Source organism: Corvus moneduloides, chromosome 31, assembly GCF_009650955.1.
Source record: "Corvus moneduloides isolate bCorMon1 chromosome 31, bCorMon1.pri, whole genome shotgun sequence".
Lineage (NCBI taxonomy): Eukaryota > Metazoa > Chordata > Aves > Passeriformes > Corvidae > Corvus > Corvus moneduloides.
Window position 1 is genome coordinate 389,318 of NC_045506.1, and position 20,262 is coordinate 409,579.

Genomic DNA, 20,262 nt, shown 5'->3' on the forward strand with positions numbered 1-20,262 from the left:
GAATACACTGGGGGTAATAGGACATAGGGTAAAAGGGAAAGGTGGGATTAGGAAAGGGAAACTGTAGGGGGGGCTTACAATGGAGATATTGTCTAACATGACTACGATTTTTTGCATATATACTGCCTTTTACAGAAACACCATCAGGCCCAGTGACCTGCGATGCTTGTAACCCTTTTCTCCCTAGTACAATATTAAATTCCACCACCTCTCCATCTCCCAAGCTTGGGATGCATTTTTCAGGGTTATTCTTTTTAATAGCAGTTCTATGCACGAATATGTCTTGCTGGTTGTCACACCTTGTTATAAAACCATAATTTTGCTTAACATTATACCATTTTACTATCCCTAAGGTCTTAGTTACTATGATCTTTTTCCGAGTGGCTGCTGTTTTTTGTCTCGCTGCGTCTTTGCTCTCTCCTTCGGTCGCTCCCGTGTTGGAATTGTCGGGGCTGCTCGTGCCTGCGCGCTCTTCCCGGGGTCGCGTTCGGGGCTGCGCGGGCCGGGCCGGGCCGCGCCGCTCAGTTCTCCGTGCGTCGCCTCCTCTGGTCGCAGCTTCGCTGCCAATGCCGGGCGCTGCACCCACGTCTCGGCCAGGCCCCCGAGCGATGACCCCCCCGCGCCCTGCTCCAGCGCGCGTCTCGGCTGGGCGCGGCTCCGTTCCACCGCCATTGCCGCCAGCCGCCGCCCGCGCGCCTCCCCTCTCAGTCGGGCGTTCACGGGGCTCACTCCACCACACGCTGCACGCGGCCGGGCGGGCACCGCCGGGTCCCGCCGCTCCTCGCTCCGCCACCGACACTGCGGCTCGCGTGGCTCCGCCCGCACGCGGGAACTGCCTCGCTGCTGCTCGCAGAGCGCTCGGTGCACGTGGCCTGGGCCGCACGGTCCCTGCGCCAGGACACAGCTGACATCGCTCAACAGTCTCGGTAACTAAATAATATTCACGAAAATATTCTTCCATCGGCATATATTTTGACTCCAGTATTAACTGTGTCCAAACGGTTTTCCAAAAGCCCTTGGTAAGAATTAAATCCCAAGAAACATAGAAAAAGTTCTTAAACAACCATGCCAGGAAGTGTTTCAGTTCTTTCTGAGCTTGAATCAAGCTAAAATTTACAAATCGTTGTTCAAGAATCGTTTTAAGTTTAAGATAAATGTCCATATGCGGCTCGGAGAGCCAAGAGTCTTCCCACTGTTCCTCCATAGTTTAGATATGGAATAGCAAAGCAAAACCAAGAAGAGGAATCCAAAGTTTCCAGGGTTTACTCACACAAATCAGTCGCTTAGGGATCGGGGATCGTTCTGCTCACAAATCTCCACCATTTGTTGCAGTGGGGATCCTGCAACACGCATATATCAAACCAGGAGTCCCGTGGAAAGGAAATATATATGGACAGACAGATTCTTGCTAGATGTTTCAGAGATGTTTATTTCTCCAGCCGCATGGCCGGAGCTCTGCCGAGGAACTGTTCCAGTCACGGGACCAAGGGTCCTTCTGCCCGCGCAGGGAACACAAACCAACCAATGGGAACGAGGCTGAGCAGGGGCAGGGAAACCCCGCGTCTGTCCCCCAGGGCCCCTCTCCCAGGGCCACACGGCAGGGGAGGGACCCCAACAGCCTGGGTACACTTTTAGTGGCTGGAGCTTTTGATCGTGTGAGGACCATTGCTGAAAAACCCAACCAACCAAATCTCAACACAAAAACAAACTCAAACCCCCACGGGCAGGAGAACACTCGCAGCCCTGCCCTCGGAGACGTGCCACAGCTCTATTTACCCGCTCCGGTTCCCCGTGCTCCCCAGAGCCCTTTTTGAATCCGAGCGCCGCTGGCCGGAGGAAACCTCAACCTATGTGGGGGTGTCACCCCCTTTGCTCTGCCCACAGAGCTCCTGAGCCGCCGGCGGCCGCAGCCCCTCCCCGTGGCCTCAGGTCCGGCTGGGACCCCAAGCTCTGTCCCCGCGCTGATTTTGGGGGGGTCGTGTGTCCCCCCCAGCCCCGCTGTCACTCTGCCCCTGCCCGGCTGCTCCCAGTGTTCCCAGTTCGCCCTGGTCCCGTTTATTGTGGAGCGGTGGGGAGGGACTTGGGGGGCTGAGAATGTGGGGGGTAGAACCTGGGGATGGATTGGGAATGGGGACCCCCGTGTGTTCCCCTGTGTCATGCTGCCCTGGGGGGTTTTGGGAAGCACCTGAACCCCAAGACGGCACCCAGAGAACCCCAAAAGGTGCAGGGACCCCTCTAAGAGGAAGGAGCAGGAGAAGGAACAGAGAGAAGAGGAGAAGCAGGTGGGATGAGGAAGGAGGAGGAGCAGGACCCCTCCCAACTCAATTTGAGGGTCCCATCCCTCCTTTCCCTCAATTCAGGCATCTCCTGGCAGCTTTTTTTTGGGAGGAATCCCTGTGTTTTGGTGGGTTTGGGGTGTAGTTTTGGAGGTGGACAGCTCTGTCTGGCTCTCCCCTCCCTGTTTTGGCCTCTCAGCTGCCCCTGACACCCTGGGGGTGCTGAGATTTCCTTCCTGGGGACAAGGACCTTCATTCCCTTCCAGGAGCCCAATGCTGGCTGGGGGTCCAGCTCAGGGGGTCCTTGAGCAGCTGCCCCAGAACCTCTGCCAGGGTCTCCCAGCGCAGCCGGAGCTGCTCGGCCTGGGGTCCCCAAAGCCCTCAGCAAGCCCCAAATCCCTCCCAGGAACCCTCAACTCCCTCAAACCCAGCATCCCCCACATCCCCTGCAAGTTCCCCCCATGGCACCGGCCATGGCCATGTCCCCACATGTCACTGGCCCTGTCCCACCGTGTCCTCACCCATGGCTGTGTCCCCACCACGCTTCCATCCATCTCTTAGTTCAATGTCTTCATTTTTACCCCAGTTTCAGGTGGTTTTAGAAGATGAAAAGAAATGAAAAGAAAACCAAGGCCAAAAGTAAAGGATTTCTGTGTCCATTCCGGCTGAGGATCCATGTGCTTGGGTTGGAGTGAAGAACCTTTTTTGGGGCAGTTTCCACCTCACTGTCTCCAGAATCTTGGTTTTTGCCCCAGCCCATCACCTTTTGGCTGCAGAAGATGCCCTTGGGCCAGAGAAAATCAGAACCATGGAATCAGTGAGTGTCACAGTGACTGCTTTCTTCAGGCCGGCCAGCACTCTGCGGTGTGCAGCAGGAGTGGGGAGCAGCCAAAGGCTCGAGGCTTTAAAGCTGCTCCTCTGGAGTTTAGCTCTGCCCAGGGGAGCCGAAGCTCCAGATGCTGTGGCTGTCAGCAGCCCCAACAAGGGACAGGATAAAAAGTTTCGGGGAGGCTTGCCTTTGGATACAGTTTCAGGTTTATTGCCCCAAGGGAGTCCAAGGAGCACAAGCACAGATCAGATCTGTGCAGCAACTTATAAAGGGAGGTGTTATAATGGGGATGGCCTGACCATGGGCCAATATGGATTTCTGGGGGAAGGATATGGATAGGGATGGACATTCACATGGATCAATAGTCTTAAGGGGTGGAGGGACAGGGATCACATGCCCCAATGGGGCATTGAGGTATCAGGGGAAGTATCAGCAAGGGGCAGGATCTCAGGGGACTGACAAGGGCCATATAAAGATAAACAGGGAGTGCTTAGGTGATGGACACCGAACTTTTGGGAATAACAGGAGGGGTTTGGGTGATTGATGGAGAACCAACTGGAACAAGGGGAGGAGAACAACCATATGGGGAGCACTGTGGAAGCAGCTAGAGCTTGGGGTGTACCAACTGGGAATGGGGGCAAGGGAGTAACCGGGTTAAACCACTAAAACATATAACCACATTACCACAGGCTCCTGGAAGGGAATGAACATCCTTGTCCCCAGGAAGGAAATCCCAGCACCCCCAGGGTGTTGGGGGCAGCTGAGAGGCCACAAGAGGAAGGGGATGGCCAGACAGAGCTGTCCCCCTCCAAAACTGCACCCCCAAAATTGGGGATTCCTCCCAGGAAAAAGCTGCCAGGAGCTGCCTGAAATGAAGGAAAGGAGGGATGGGATCCTCAAATTGAGTTGGGAGGGGTCCCGCTCATCCTCCTTTCTCATCCTGCCTGCTCTTCCTCTTCTCTCTGTCCCTTCTCCTGCTCCTTCCTCTTAGGGGGGTCCCTGCACCTTCTCCTGCTCACTGGGTGCCGTCTTGGGGTTCAGGTGCCTCCCAAAGCACCTCCAGAGCAGGGTGACACAGGGATGACACACGGGGGTCCCCATTCCCGATCCATCCTGCGGCTGGTTCTGCCTCTACCAATCATGGCACCCCCAAATCCCTCCCCAGTGTCCCCCAATAAACGGGACCGGCCCGAACTGGGAAGCTTTATTGGGAATACTTGGAGCAGCCGAGCAGGGGCAGAGTGACAGCGGGGCTGGGGGGGACACACGACCCCCCCAAAATCAGCGCGGGGATGGAGCGGGGGGTCCCAGCCGGGCCCGAGGCCACGGGGAGGGGCTGCGGCTGCCGGCGGCTCAGGAGCTCTGTGGGCAGAGCAAAGGGGGTGACACCGGGCTGGGGGGCCCCGGGGGAGCACACACGCCTTGGGGAAGGGGGAATACACCCCCCGGGACCTCCCGTCACCTGCTTGCTCAGGTAGAAGCCGAGCACCAGGAAGACAAAGCCCAACACAAAGCCCCCAGTCCCCGTCAGCATCTTGCTGCAGGAAGCATCCAGTGGCATCTCTGGGGGGTTCTGAAGTGGTCAGGACCCCCAAAATCCTCTCACAGACACCCCAAGACCCTCCAAGCACCCTCCCAGTCACCTCCAACCCAGCCAAGACCCCCTGAAACCTCCTCCCAGTCCCTTCCTGGTCTCCCCAGCACCCACCAAAGCCCCTCCTGTCCCTCTCAGCATCCCACAGTCCCCTCCCAGTTGGTCTTCACCACCCCAGGACCCCCAGACCCTCTCCCAGTCCCTTCCCAGCCCCACCAGGACTCACCAAGACCCCTCCCAGTCTCTTCCCAGCACAACCAACCTCATTCCAACCCCCCCTTTCCCAGCCCTGATCTCCTTCCAGCCCCTCCAGGCTCACTCAAATCCCTCCCAGTTACACCCAGAATCCCAAGACTCCCTCCCAGTTTCCACCAGCACCCCTGGAACCACATCCCACCCTCCCCAACATCCTTCAAATCCCTTCTCAGACCTTCCAGATCCCTGACCTCCTCTCCCAGTTTAAACCAGGCTCTCTCACACTCCCTCCCAGTTACTCCCAGCACAACCCAATCCCCCTCCCAGTCCCCCCAGTAACTCCTTCTCTCCCCTCGGTTCTGTGAGGGCCAGGCCATACCCCAGTGCCGGTTCAGGGGCTGCTCCAGGCTGACGTGCTCCACCCGGCAGCTGGAGCTGACCCCGCGCTGGGGCCGTTTCCAGCAGCACCAGGAGCTGGTGGGTCCAGACCCCGTTGGGGACAATGTCGGTGGCCACCACGTGCCCTGAGAGCCCCTGCTGGCCCTGGAACCACCTGAGCTGCACCTGCACAGGGTAGAAATCCATCCCGGAGCACAGCAGGCAGCTGGGGCCAGGCTGGGAGCTCGAGGGCACCAGCGAGATGGACACACTGGGGGGCACTGGGAGAGAGTGGTGAGGTTTCGTGTGGCATTGAGAGGGACTGGAAATGGAGTGGAAGTGACTGGGAGAGACTGGGATGGACTGGAATGGACAAAGAGAGGGATGGGGGTCACTGGGGGGGGCAAGAGACCCCGGGAATGGGCACAAGGAAACCTGAGGGCTCTGGGGTGATTCCCAGGGAGGTTTTGAGGGGCTCCAGGGTCATTCCCGGGGGAGGGCCCGAGGGGACACGCTCTGCCCCACGCTCACCTCTGCGGCCCATGAGGAACGGGGTGAAAACCTCATAGTTGTGCCGGCAGCAGGTGTGCACTGCAGCCTGCATGTACTCCATCCATTCCGGGTCGCTGTTCCAGTACCTGGCAACCTTCTCCCCATCCGGGGTGTCCCCCACAAACACCCCCACATCGCTGTCCAAGTGCACGTACTGCTGCCGGTTGTAGATGTGCCTCTCCACAAAGCTCACCCGGGCGGTGCCGTTAATGAAGTGACACTCAGACTTAACCATCTCCTGCAACACCCCTGTGTCTGCGGGACACCCCTTCCAAATCCCCCCTTTTCCCCTCCACCCGCCACAATCGCCAGCTGCTCCCCAGATCAGTTTTGGGGTCCCAGCTTCCCCTTTCCCCACTTTCCACCCCCTCCCACCCCTTCCCCATCTTCCCCCAATCCTCAGCCCTCTCCCGCTCTTCCTTTACGGGGTCTCCTCCTCCTCCTCCCACTCACTTTGGGGATCTCACACGCCCTTTTCCTCCTTCTCCCCCCCTTTCCCATCGCGTCCCGCCCCCCCCCCGCTCACCCGAGAGCTCCGTGCCCGCAGCCGGGGGGGCTCCCAGCACCACCAGTGCCACCAGTACGGCCCCAGCTGCCGCCACTCGCCCCATGGCCAGCGCTGGGCAGGTGCCGCCAGCCCCAAAGCAGCCGCGCTGCACTGGGAGCTCCAGTCCGGACCAGTGCGTGGTCAGCAGCGCTGCCCGCTCTGATTGGCTGGAATTTTCAGGGAGCTCTTTATCCCAAGGCTCAACCCGGCAACCGATGACGACACAACAATGCCGTGCTCCCATTGGCTGAGCGATTTTTGGGTGCTGTGCCCCCACTCCCAGTCCCCCCCCAGTTCGCCACCGCTTTACTGGGAGGAGCACCGACCCTTCCCGGGCTCCCGGCATCCCGAGGCACCATGGACGGAGCACAGAGCATCCCCTGGGCGCTGCTGCTGGCCCTGAGCCTGCCCACCCTTTGGAGGGTCCAAGGTGGGGTTGGGGGGATCCTGGAGCCACGGGGTTGGGAATTGGAGTGCCCTGGATCCTTGGGATTGTAGGAACCGGGAGGGTTAAGACCGTCCAACCCTCTTCTTTGGGGAATTTTGGGGAGAGGCGTAAAAAGGTTTTTTTCCCTATTCTGTGATTTTTGGGGTTGGCAGGGGCCAAACTCCTCTTCTTCCATGATTTAGGGGTCTGGGTTTTCCTCAACTCCCCTGCTCCCAGGATTTTTAGGGGCTGGAAATGGCCAAACCTGCGTAAACACACGATTATGGAGGAGCTGGGTGTGGCCAGACCCCGCTGTTCCCATGGCTTTGGGGGCCTGAGGGTGCCCAAACTCCCCTGTTCCAAGGATTTTTGGGGCCTGTCTGTTCCACAAACCCCCATTACTGGGATTTTCAGTACTTGGAGTCCCCAAAATCCCATTTCCCAGAATTTTTGGCTCCTGGAGCTGCCACGTCCCAGGTGTCCAGAAGCTCAGGTGTACCCAAAATGGGGATGGAGATGTCCAGGGGCTCAGGTGTGCTCAAAAATGAGGCCCCAGCTGAGGGCATTCTCTGCTTGGCTGAGCGCTGCCTGAGGGCTGGGGATGCAGCAAGGGGGGACATCCTCCTCCAGCGAGGATGTCCCGAAAACGGGGGACCCCCACAAGCCCCTCACAACCCCCGGGGCTGGGCTGGCCCTGCCTGGATGCCGGGAGACACCAAAACCGCTCTGTCCCTGCCCTCTGCTGCTGCACAGGGACAGGAAATACAAGGAAAGGCCCAGGAGCTGAGAGAAGGACTGGGAGAGATCCCGCCCCGAGCACCGGCACGGGCACAACAGACCCAGCCTGGGCACAGGGAGGGAATTTATTCCCAACCAAATCCCAGCAGCACAAGGAGAAGGCAAAGAAATCTCTCCAACACCTTCCCCCCACCCAGCGGGGATCACCCGGAACGGGGGTCACCAGGGCTCTGCCCAATGGGGGTCACTGGGGATCATCCAACGCCGATCCTCCCACAGGGGATGGAGCTGGAGCAGCGCACGAAGCTCTTCCCGCACTCGGGGCACTCGCAGGGCTTCCCTTAGCGGTGCCTCTGTTGGTGTCGGGTCAAGTGAGAACTCCTGGAGAAGCTCTTCCCACACTGGGGACACTCGTAGGGCCTCTCACCGGTGTGGATGCGCCGGTGCCTGATGAGGTGGGAGTTGCGTTTGAAGCCCATCCCGCAGTTGGGGCAGTGGAAGGGCCTCTCATCCGTGTGAATGCGTTGATGTACGAGGAGGTTGGAGCTGCTTGGAAACCTCTTCCCACACTCAGAACACTCATAGGGCCTCTTCCCAGTGTGGGCACGTTGGTGTGCCCTCAGGGTGGAGCACTGGCTAAAGCTCCTCCCACATTCCCTACACCAATAGGGCCGTTCCCCGGTGTGGATCATCTGGTGCTGGATCAGGTTGGAGCTGCTGGTGAAGCCCTTCCCACATTTCCCACACTCGTAGGGCCTCTCCCCAGTGTGGACCCTCTGGTGCCGGATCAGGCTGGAGCTCTGGCTGAAGCGCTTCTCACACTCCCCACACTTGTAGGGCTTTTCCCCAGTGTGGATCCTCTGGTGTACCCTCAGGCTGAAGCTCCACCTGAAGCCCTTCCCACATTCCAAGCACTTGTGGGGCTTCTCCCCACCCTGAGGCTTCTCCCCCAGCTCCAAGCTCCCCCTGGATCTCCGACCGCCTTCCCGGCACAGGGGGGCTCTTTCCTCCTTGGATCTCTCTGGGCTGCGTTTGCAGCCCCTCCTCGTGCAGCATCTCCGGGGCTTTTCCTCCTCCTCCACCCAGCCTCACCTTGGGAATGACAAATCCTGGTTTGGGGGAGAAACAAGGGGTGAGCGCCTTGGGCTGGGGGTTGCTCCTCCCCAAGTCCATCACCAACCATTTTGTGTCTGTAAAAACCTCCAAAACACCAAGATTCACTCCAGAAGTCCCCCAAACATCAAGACACCGACCCAAAACTCCCAAAACATCAAGATTCAGAAAAAAACCCCTCCAAAATATAAACATTCAGCCCCCACAAAAAAAAAAAGCACCAACATGGAGCCCAAGAAACCTCAGAAACACCAAGATTCATCCCCAGGAAAATCGTGGATCCCCCTCCCTGATCACCTGCTGGATGGGGGGGGCAACGCTCCTGGGGCTGGGGGGAGGCTGCAGATACAGCGAGTGCTGGAACCTTGCGGTGCCTCCTCTTCCTGCTCCTCCTCCTCCTCCTCCTGTGTCCCTACTCTTCCTCACACTGCTCTTCCTCACACTACTCCTTCTCCTGCAGAATCCCACCTGCTGCTCCCACGTCCATCCTTTCACCATTCTGGTCTCCAGCCCTGCTCCTCCAGCCTTTCTCCTCCTCCCCCCAGGCCCAGCACCCACCCCTGGCTCGCTCTGCCCCCCAGAGCTCTCGCATCCCACAGCACCAGCAGGGATGCAGCTGCGGCAGCTCGGGCTGCGGCAGCGCTGGGCTCTCGGCCGCTCCTGCCCGCACTCGGCCCCCGCCGCAGCCACTTCTGCCAGCACAGCACGGGCCGGCCCGGCCTTGGCGCTCCCCCCCTCCCACCTCCCCAAATTCCCCTCGCGGGGGGCGCCAAGGCCGGGCCACACGGGGGCTCCAGCTGGGGAGCGCCGGGCGCTGCGGCTCTGCCTGGCAACTGCTGACTCACCAGCGCCGCGCCTTCTGATTGGCTGAGCGCTGCCTGAGGGCCGCGCCTGCACCAAGGGGGGACACCCTGCTCCAGGGGGGATGGCCCGAAAACCGGGCACCCCCAGCGAAGGAACAACAGCAAAGCCTCCCTACAAACACATGCTCTCAATCTGCTCGGACACAGCCACACCGACTTGGACACAAGCAAGTGACACAAGCAGAAACCATCAGCTCCACAAAATGGCACTGATTGACACACACTGCTGCTCAGCCAAGCTCCTGCTCAATTCCTCAACTTCCAGAACAACAACAAAGCCGGAACACAACCATGGACATCGTGTCCTATACAAAAGGGGACAATGTGGAGGTAGTTTGCACATTCTCCCAGAGGTAATTAAGGGTGGGTGTAAAAACGGAATGTGAGAATGGGTCTGGGCAACAGGGGACGGATGGTGTTGGTGTGCTGGGAAAGGATTGGTTGAAGGGATTGTGTAGGAATATGGTTAAGACAAACAGCAGCAGGAGGAATCTATGTGGTAAGAAAGGAAAAGGAAGATGGAAAACAGGAGGAAGAGAAAACTAATGAGAATTGGAATGTTTTCCAGCACCTTCCCTGATGTTATCTTCAAAAAGGGCCAAAACCCTCTTATCCTCACAGCCAGCTACAGCTCCTTTGTATCCCCGGTTTCCAGGACAGGAAAACAAGGAGGTCAGGATTTCAGAGGGTTTCTCTGTGGTGGGGAGCAGCAGGACAGGGCAGCACGGGCTGAGGGCCTGTGGGGAGCTGCGGGGCCGGGCCGGGGCTGTGGGGCAGCCGGGGCTCAGCGCCGGGCACTGCCTGACCCCAACACCCCCCGGGCAGGGCCGGCACTGGCCCCCGGCCCCCAGGAGGCTGCGGGATGTGGAAGGATCAGGATTTTCTTTCATCGATCTTGTTTGGGTCACTGGAGAAACGAATGATTGTGCAGAAAGCTCAGCAGCTGTCAGAGGATGAGCACCCACAGGCACTGAGGGGGCTGCAGGAGAGGCACAAGAAGCCCCTGCAGCACTTGGCCAGAAAGGCTCAGCAGGGGAATGCAAGAAGGGATGAGCAAAAGGCCAAGGTGAAGGCAAAGGCCATGGCAGAGTTTCTACAGCCCCCCAGGGATGAACCGCAGGGCCCAAGGGGGCCCCAGCACCCAGGGGACGGCGGCGGCCACAAGCACCTGGCACAGGCATTGCCCTCCTCGGCACGGCAGAGCCCACCCAAACAGCCCCTGCCAAGGAATCAGGGCTCCAGCTGCAGGCCACAAGGACACTGCAAGCACAGACAGCAGCACCCTCAGCACCAGCAAGTCCACCCCTGATGGACATGGATTGTCAGGGCTCTCAGAGCTCCCAGCACACCAGGGACCCACCGCACCAGAGCCCTTGAGAACATTCAGGGCGCCTCTGGATCGAGACAAGGCCACTCCTGATGGACACAGGGGCCTCTTGATCCACTCCGAATCTGAGACCTAAGGGGGGAAATTGTCAAGAAGTTCTTTCATTATTCAGGCAATAAGTGGGAAAGATGAGCAGGGGTGTTTTATTCAACCACTATCAAAAGATGTGGGGGATGGGTTTGAAATGCATCAATTTCTGTTTGTTCTTAATTGTGAGTGTAATTTAGTGGGAAAGGATTTGGTGGCTGAAGTGGGAATGCAAATTCCTATTGTAAAAGGAGATACAGAGGCTAATGCTGCTGTACCTTGGTGTCAAATGTCTGCAAAGGCCTCTGCTGAAGTGAACCCAGAAGTGTGGGCAGCCCCAGGGAAATAGGCAAAATTAGATATGGAGCCTCTCCAAATTCCTCTGAAGCATTCAGGACAAGTGGTGTCTAAAAGCAATACCCTGTTCCAAGGGAGGCAAGGAAGGGGTTACAGCCTCTTACTGAGGCCCTGCTAAAGGCAGCGCTTCTGGAGCCAGGCATCTCTCCCTACAACACTCCTCTCCTGCCAGCCAAGAAACCCCATCATGGACACCAGAAGGAAAGCACAAGTTTCAAGGCTTCAAAAGCAGATTAACTGAGCCTCCTGCCCTGGCCCTCCCAGACAATCGACTCAGACAGGGGAACTCATTTTAAAGGAAAGACCCTTCAGGCCGTTCTGGCTGCTTTAGGAACACAGTGGGACGTCCAGACCTCCTGGCACCCCCAGAGTCTGGCTCGGGTAGAAAGAATGAATGGGGAAATAAAGAAACACCTTCTGAAGCTGCTGAGAGAAACCAAGATGCCACGGGTACGGCTGCTGCCATTGGCTTTGGCAAGAAGAAGAGCCAGACCCAGGGCAGATACTCAATTATCTCCCCTGGAACTGATGTTTGCAATTCCTCACCCTGCTCATTCTCGACCTACTGGGGGGTGGAGACCAGGGATGTCTGTTTCAAGCAGTCTGTGGCCACAATCCTGTCTCTTGTGAAATCTCTTCCACAGGAAGCTCGGCTGGCACAGACCCTGCCTTGGGACTTTAAGGGATGTTACACCACTCAAGGGAGATGAGCTTAACATCTCAACAGACTGGGAATAGCCCAAAAGATACCCCAAAAAGATAACGCCCATCAACAAAACATCAACGCCCATCAGCAAACACCAAGGAACAGCTACCCCAGACACTGCCCCCGGCACAGCTGGAGACCCCTGCTCTGGAAAAGGCTGAGAAGGAAATCAAGGAGTGTGCACCTAATTAACATCAGAGGCCAAGCAATCCGGGGCCAATAGGAAACCAAATACTAAGAACTACCCAACTTGGAACCAATGAACATTAAACCTACGGATTTCTATGGGTTTAGACTGCATAAAGTTGAGGAAAACTCGAGTAAAACTCGTGTGCCATGGAATGATTTTCTCTGCATACCTGGGCTATGTGTGCATGAAATGATTTCTGTTGCACATCCTGGCCAGAATAAAGTAATGCCTTGATTCTCTAACACTAAAAAAAGGTTGTTGGAGGGCTTTTCTTCTTCCCACAGTTTGGGTGCCAAATTACACCATTAGAATATTTTTTCTTAATAATCCTACTTCGATATTGTCAGTTGGGTTTGCGCCAAAGGTGTGAGAGTCAATTTATAGTCTTAGGGGAAGAAGTAGAAAAAAATCTTTATTACTCTGGGGTTTTTTTGTGTATGTGTGTGCGTGGCTGTTAGTGATGGCAGAATTTTGGAATGGGTTTTTCGATGTTCACCTGAAGGTTGCATTTTGCAAACCTGGAAGAGCTTTAAAACTGACCCTTTAACTCATAAACAGTTAGTAAAATATTAAAAGAAAGAAATGCGAAAAAAAAAAAAGCAGCTGGGGGAGGGGGAGGGGGAGAGACACTTGTGAGTCATCTGATGGCTGCCCTGGAGGAGAAGCTTCATTCCAGGCAGCCAGCAGAGGAGCTTTAGAAATTCAAATTATCTCTGCTGGGGGAAGTGGGCACAATGTCCCAGGCTCTCCTTGCCTGCCACAGGAATTGGGCTGATTCCCTCTGCCCCTCACCCCAAGCTCTGCCTCCCTGCACTGACGGAATTTGCATCGCTAAAGGCAGAGCCCACACTGAGCATCTCTGACTCTGCAACAGAAATCCCTGAAGCTGCAAAGGAAAACAGCAAACGGAGAATGTTGGGAGAACTTCACTCACAAAAGCGGGGGGGAATCATCCCTCTCCCCACTCCAACATCTGCTGGCACTCTCTGTGTTATACAGGGTGGGTTTGACCACTGGGCTGCTTTTGCTGCCACAAGTTCAGCGAAATCACTTGGGAATGCAAGGATGTGATGATTTAATCAGAGAAAAGCGGTCAATTGATGCATCCCTGGAATTTTTGGCAGCGCCCAAAAATGGGGAAAAGATGAACAGCCACCAGAACAAATCCTACAACACCATGGAGCAGCCCCTGGGAACCCAAACAAATTCATACCAGGTGCCAGAGAACCCACTGATCATTTCAATGCATCATTAGATCACAAGCTGTCCTCCAAATCATAACCAAGCACACAGCTCCAGCTCCTGACCTTCTCACCCACCAATCCACTCCCATGAGCAACGCCACATTTCACCCTGGGATGGCATCAGATTCTCTTTCAGCAGAAGGACCAGGAGGTTGTGGAAAATTAAATGACTCACACTGCTTTTGGCAAAGAGATGGCAAAGTGATGAAACAGAGAACAAAGGAAAGAAGAAAGCAGCTCATGTACCACTCCAAACGTGGAAAGGATGGGAATGGGACACGTTTTCATGGTTCCCTGGCAGACCATGGGTTAAACCAATGCTGTTTCTCCTCTCAGGTGCTGCAGCAACTCTCATCTTTTTACCATGCACCACACCTTGCTCAGTGCAGCTCATTCAGCAGGGGATCAAGGGCATGCAGGTGGCAGCCAGGCCTCCTGACCCAGAAACGGCCACAAAAGGACACAGAATGAGGTCACTGAGAATAATCCCAAAACCAAAGGCGGCCCAGGAAGAACAGATTAAGGCATTTTTAAAGTTTGTAAAGAGAAGTACTGAGAAAATAAGAAGACAAGGGACTAAAACGGAAAAAAATGAACGTGTCTTTACAAACAGATGGTGTGAATCCCATTGGAGATAGGGCCAGGGATTTGGAGATAAGCAAGCAATGGGAGAAACCATAAATTTCAGATAATGTTACTAATTGACACGAACTGCTGCTCAGCCAAGGTCCTGCTAAATTCCTGAACTTCCAGAAGAAGAACAAAGCCTTCACAGAGCCATGAATATCGGATGTTATACAAAGTGGGGGTGCACATTAAGGGGCACATGCAGCAGGCGGATCGGGAAGTCTGTACCTTCCAAGGACCTCAGCCACTGCGGAAAGGGACACGGAGATGCGGCCGGGCAAATCGGCATAAAAAGGAGGCTGCGTCCTCCAACACTTGGACAGACCCCACGGGAAATGCCCCGTGGCCTCTCCCTTTGTCCACGAATAAAGTTACTTTTACACGACTCCTCCGGCTCCTCTGGGGACACAAACCTCTGGCCACGGGAACTTTCCCGCACACTGCCGGCCACGGGGCAGCCACCTCTGTCCTACCCACAGCAGCCGGGACGAGCCAGCGCTGCTCCGGCACCGGCTCCTGCCGAGGCAGCAGCGGGAAGGAGACCGCGGGCAGCCGCTCCCGCAGCGCCCTCACGCCAGGGCGAACACGGCGCCCACACGGCACAACGAACCCGCCACAGCCCCCTGCCGCCCCCTCCGCCCGCAGCCAGCCCCGAGCCCCGCCAGAACCGAGCGCGGCTCCCACCTGCGCTGGGGCCGCCTCCGAGCTCCGCCGCCGCCTCACCGGGCTCCGGCCGCCGCCGCCGCTCCCGGGCCCGCACAGACGCTCCGCCAATGGCGCCTCTGCTGCGCCACGGCCGCCCTGCCGGCGGCTCCGGGCCCGGGCTGCTCCCCGCTCCGACCAATCAGCGCGCCAGAACCACGACTGACGGCAGCACCGCCCAATCGGAGCGAGGGGCGGGCTCTTCAGCGGCGCTGAGGCCAATAGAAGCAGAAAAAACAGCTGCGGTAGGGGCAGCAGCCCATCTAGAGCCAGGCAGTCCCGCTGCTGCCTTTCCGACGTAAGCACGAGAATTCTTTGGGGGAGTAGACCCAGTTATACCGTCCCTGCCTTCTGCACCCGCGGAGACGGAGTTACAGGCTCCGCAGCCCGCGCCAGAACCAGAGAAAATGGAAGTGGATGAGCTCCCCTCTCCGCAAGCACCAGAACTGCCTCGGAGGTGTCCCGTGGTGTCCCCCGAAGAGTTAACTTTAGCACTGGGGGGGCGTGTGTGTCCCCCGCTGCCCCCATCGCCGTCTGCCTCACCGCGGCTTAGCCAGAGCGGGGATTCCAATGCGAACGGCGGGTGTTCAAGGGCAGAGCGATTGAGCCGCTTGGAGAACACAAGCGGCAGGAGAAAGAAAGAGAAAACCAGAAACCGCCACTGGTGGCGGAGGGGAGAAAGAATCCTGAATCAGCTGCTGAATGTGTGTCGCGGTGCCGAGTTTTCGGCCGGCGTTGGCCGCGGGGATCGCGGGCCCGGCTCCCCGGGGGGGTGGCCCCGGTGGGGGTCCGTCCGCCCTGTGACTCCTGCCGAGGAAACAGTTTGGCGAACAGAGAAGGGGGGAAACCGCGGGAGCGAGAAGGGGATGCGGGGAAATTCCAACCGGGGCAAAAGCTGGAGCGGAGCCGGGGAATGCGAAGAACGACTGATCCCCCGGCTCAAAGGCCGGAGCGGAAAAAAGAAAGTCCTGCCCGCGGCTCCCCAAGCCGCCCTGCTTCCGACAATCCTGCTCGGCGGTGGCAGGGAATCATACGGGAGGCTTTGATTGAGGGTGAATTTATTGCACAAGCGTTCCCGGGAATTGCTGCCCCCGGTAATCCGAACCAACGCCAGGTTGGGCGGGGCTCAATTGGAAGCTCGTCCGAGAAGGACAAAAAGCTGGGATGCAGTATGGATTAACCAACCCGGACGTGCAAACTTTGTTGCACCATATCTTTACGAGTGGTTTAATGACTCCGTTTGACTGTAGAAAGCTGGCAGAAATCTTTTTGAAACGCACACAGAGACTGCTATGGCAAGCGGGTTGGGAAAGGCGTATAGATGGTGCCGTGATTGAAAATCTTGAGCTCTTGCAGGAGGGTGCCCCAAAACCTCCTCAGTGACGGGACCCCTTCAAACCTCTTCATCCCAACATGTGTCTGTCTCATTCCAGATCCCATCCCAGCCATCCTCCCTCTCCCAAATACAGCCTCGTTCTTAGGGGGACAGAGCTGCTTCAGGAGGCATCGGTGAGTGCAGGGGATCCTTTATCCCCCTCGTGCCGCTCCAAGCTGCCGAGGGCAAAGCCCTGGTTTCTAGGGCTGTCCCCGCTCCTCAAATCTGTCGGATTTAATACCCAAGTGTGGCAAGGACACGGCCCCGGGAGCTGCGCTAATGCCCGGCGGTGCCCGGGAGGGTCTGAGGGGAGGGGAGTTCATAAGGACTCCCCGCGCACCCATTGCTTGCGCACGAAAAGCTTTTTTAGTGCATGCCAGCGATTTTTCGTGGTTTCTGGGCTCGGCGGGGCTGAGGCGGCGGCAGCGGGAGCCGCGGGGCCCGGCCCGTGGGGGCGGCCGGGGGTGAAAAGTGCGCGGCGACCCCAGCGCGGTGCCCGAGGGCTGAGCGGAGCTGGTCGGGAACAACCCCCGGAACCCCCCGGTGCCCGAGGGCTGAGCGGAGCTGGTCGGGAACAACCCCCGGAACCCCCCGGTGCCCGAGGGCTGAGCGGAGCTGCTCGGGAAGACCCCGCTCGTCTCCGCCGCTCCAAGCCGCTTTCCCGGCTCCGGCTGCCGCCGCCGCCCGGCCCCGGCGCGGTCCCGCGGGGTCGCCGCTCGAGGCGCAGCTGGAGGGGCTCGATCCGGGCCGCGCCCCGCCCGTCCCTCGCTGCGGCTCCTTCAGTGACGCGGGGCGGCCGAGAGCCCTCGGGCCGGCTCCAGAAGACCCCAGAACTGCCCCCGGCTGCGGCTCTTTCGGTGACGCGGGGCGGCCGAGAGCCCCCGCTGCTGCCCCGACGGTCCCTCGGTGCGGCTCTTTCAGTCACGGGCAGCGGCCACTCCCGGTGCGGGGTTTGTGTTATTTTTTTATTCTATTCTCTAGTGTTTAGTCCATTCCCACCTCCCATGCCAAGCCCCTCCAGTGCGGCTTTTTCACCACCGTCACCTCTCGCTGCTCTCTCGGTGCAGCTCTTCAGTGGCTCGGGGCTGCGGAGATCCCCGGGTGAGGCTCTTTTCTTGTATTTTATTTCATTCTCTCTATTTTTTTGTTTTTCTATTCACACCTCTCTCCCTCCTCGGCGCTGCCCTTCTGGCCACACCCGACAGCGCCCGTCCCGCCGTGCGGCTCTTCAGTGACACCGGGCGCCGCGGACATCCCGGTGCAGTTTTTTATTCTATTTTACTCCATTCTCTGGATTTTATTCTACTCACCCTCCGCCCGTCCCTCGGTGCAGCTCCTTCAGACGCGGGCGGGGCAGACGCGTCTCGGTGCGGCTCTTTGATTGTATTTTATTCTCTTCTCTGTATTTCCTTTCGTTCCCAGCTCGCCCGTCCCGCGGAGCGGCTCCTTCAGGGACCCGGGGCGGCACAAACCCCTCGGGGCGGCTCCAGCAGAGCCCCGCCCGCCGCCGCTCCCCGAGGCCTCCCCGCTGCTCCCCGGCCATCGGACACCGCAGGCCGACCCGGCCCCTTCTTCCTCTTCTTCTTCCTCCTCCTCCTCCTGCCGGGATTCAGCCCCCGCCGCCGCCCGGCTCCTTCTGCCGCTCCTGCCCGGCACGAAGCGGCGGTGCCGCTGACGGGGCCGGAGCGCGGCTGCCCCGCGACTGCCCCGCGCCTCAGGGCCGGGCCGGGGAGTGACCGCACGGCTGGGGAGGGACCCCCGCTGGACACGGCAAGGATTCCTGTCCCTCAGGGGGAAGCACGAACTCACCGAAACTCCCATCCCTTCTCCGTGCGCTGCTGGCCAGAGGAGGGAGGGAAACGGGGATTGCTCTGGAGTTTTACATTCAATCCTTACAAAGCAGAGTCCCAGACGGAGCTCCGCTTTCAGCTTCCAACGAGGGAATCCAACGGGAGCGCTGGCGCTTCTGTAACCTCAAGCTCTTCCTTGATCCTCGACACTTTAGTTCTGGCCATAGGAAGCCCTTCTTTGGGGTTTTTTTCAGAGTTCTTTTTATTATATTTTACATATCATCTATATATTTTTTTTCTAAAATCTCGTGTTTATTCTCTCTTTGCCCCCTCCAGCCCTTGTCCCCCTCCCGGAGGTTTGTGGGGCGCTGCTGTCCCTCAGCCCTTCCTGCCCCGGCACCCGCGGCCGCTCCGGTGCCCTCAGGCCCCGGCTCGAAGCGAAACCACAAAACCCTCTGGAAAGAAAGCCGGTCTGGGCGAAAACCCTGCAGGGGAGATTGAATGCCACGGACAGCGATTGCTGAGAGTTGGAGATTCCAAACGCTCCAAGGGGCCCGAGGGAACCGCGCTGCGGCCTCGGGGCCTCCCTGGGGCACCGCGGGGACCCCCGAGCAGAGCGACTCTTCCCACCCCCCAAAATCCGCAGCTTTGGGTCAGCTGAGGAAAAGAGCTGGAAAAAGGGGCTGGAAAAAGGGGCTGGAAAGGGGCTGGAGCCCGAGGGGACCCCTCAGCCATGGCCTGGAGCAGCCGCAGGAAAATGCCCCAGAAACCAAGGAAATCGATGGAAGTAATGAGGAATTTTTGAACTCTTCCTGCTGCTGTTTCCAGAAGGTCCCGGCCGAGTCCTGCCGGGAGGAGCCGGGGGCGGGGAGGGGCCTCAGGGCTTAACTGGGGAGAAAAGTTGAATTGGGGCAAGGAAACTTTAATGGTGGGGAGAAAATGTGAACGGAGGGGATTTGAATGGGAGGGGATGATTTGAACTGGGCAGAGAAAAGGAAGTGGGGGAGGAGCCCCCCAGCCCTCGGCTGTGGCCCGAAGGTGCTGCCAGCGGTTCCCCTGCTCCCACCCCCCGGGCTGGGGGCGCGGAGCTGCCGCTGCTCCCCGGGAATGCCACGGGATAAAAACTCCACTCAAGCTTTTATGTTCCCAGTCACTCCCAATAAGATCCCACTTGCCCCCAACATGGTCCCAGTTGTTCCCAGTCATGCCCTGTATGGTTCCTTTCACTCTCAGTCCCTCCCAGTAGAGTAAGGTAGGGCCCCCATCACTTCCAGTACGAACCCAGCCACTCCCAGTCAGTCCCTCTATGATGCCTTTTGTCCCATCATGGTCCCAGTTGCTCTAAGCATGATCCCAGTATGAGTTCAAACACCCTCAGTATGATTCCAGGTAACTTCCCAGTATGAGTCTGGTTTGATCCCTGTCAGTCCCAGTATGATCCCAGTCACTCCCAGATACTCCCAGAACTATACCAGTCACTCCAACATGACCCTGTCACTCCCAGTATGGCCCCAGCATGGGCCAGCTGCTCCCAGGATGATCCCAGTTGCTCCCTGCATCTTTCCAGTTGCGCCCTTTCACCACCACTGTGGTTCCAGTCACTCCCAGAACAATCCCAGTCATTCCCAGTATGATGCAAATCACTCCCAGTATAACCCAGCAGCACCCATTTGCCCTCAGCATGTTCCCAGTAGCCCTCAGTATGGTCCCAATATATCCCAGTATAATTCCTGGTGCTCCAAATCTGGCCCTGCCCAGTCCTGGTACTGGTCCCAGTGTATCCTGGTGTCCTATTCTGTCCCAGTTCATCCCATTCTGTCCCAGTCCATTCCGGTCCCTTCCCGGCAGCCACCGCCGTTTCTTGGATCTGTGTTCCTCGCCCCCCCCACCCCAAAGCTGCACCCCCGCCCCCCAAGATGCTGACGGGGATCGGGGACTTCATGTTGGGCTTCGTCTTCCTGGCGCTGGGGCTCGGCTTCTACCTGCGCAAGCAGGTGACGGGAGGGGCCCGGGGGTCGTGTCCCCCCTCCCCCGGAGCTCTGTGCTCCCCCCGGGCCCCCCAGCCCGGTGTCACCCCCTTTGCTCTGCCCACAGAGCTCCTGAGCCGCCGGCGGCCGCAGCCCCTCCCCGTGGCCTCGGGCCCGGCCGGGACCCCCCGCTCCGTCCCCGCGCTGATTTTGGGGGGTCGTGTGTCCCCCCCAGTCCCGCTGTCACTCTGCCCCCACCCGGCTGCTCCCAGTGTTCCCAGTAAAGCTTCCCAGTTCGCCCCGATCCCGTTTATTGGGGAACAGTGGGAAGGGACTATGGGGGATCCCGCGGGGGGACCGAGAGTGGAGGGGGCAGAA

The 20,262-nt window shown here is 58.3% G+C and overlaps 1 protein-coding gene across 1 annotated transcript; it reads right to left on the bottom strand.

Annotated features, from left to right (window-relative positions):
* Positions 1–4,294: 4,294 nt before the first annotated feature.
* On the bottom strand, positions 4,295–6,070 carry LOC116436937 (class II histocompatibility antigen, B-L beta chain-like). The gene is given in 5 exon segments (XM_032094394.1): positions 4,295–4,467; positions 4,568–4,668; positions 5,274–5,347; positions 5,349–5,553; positions 5,804–6,070. Coding segments are annotated over 5 exon segments (645 nt in total). The 5' UTR covers positions 6,060–6,070; the 3' UTR covers positions 4,295–4,458.
* Positions 6,071–20,262: the final 14,192 nt, after the last annotated feature.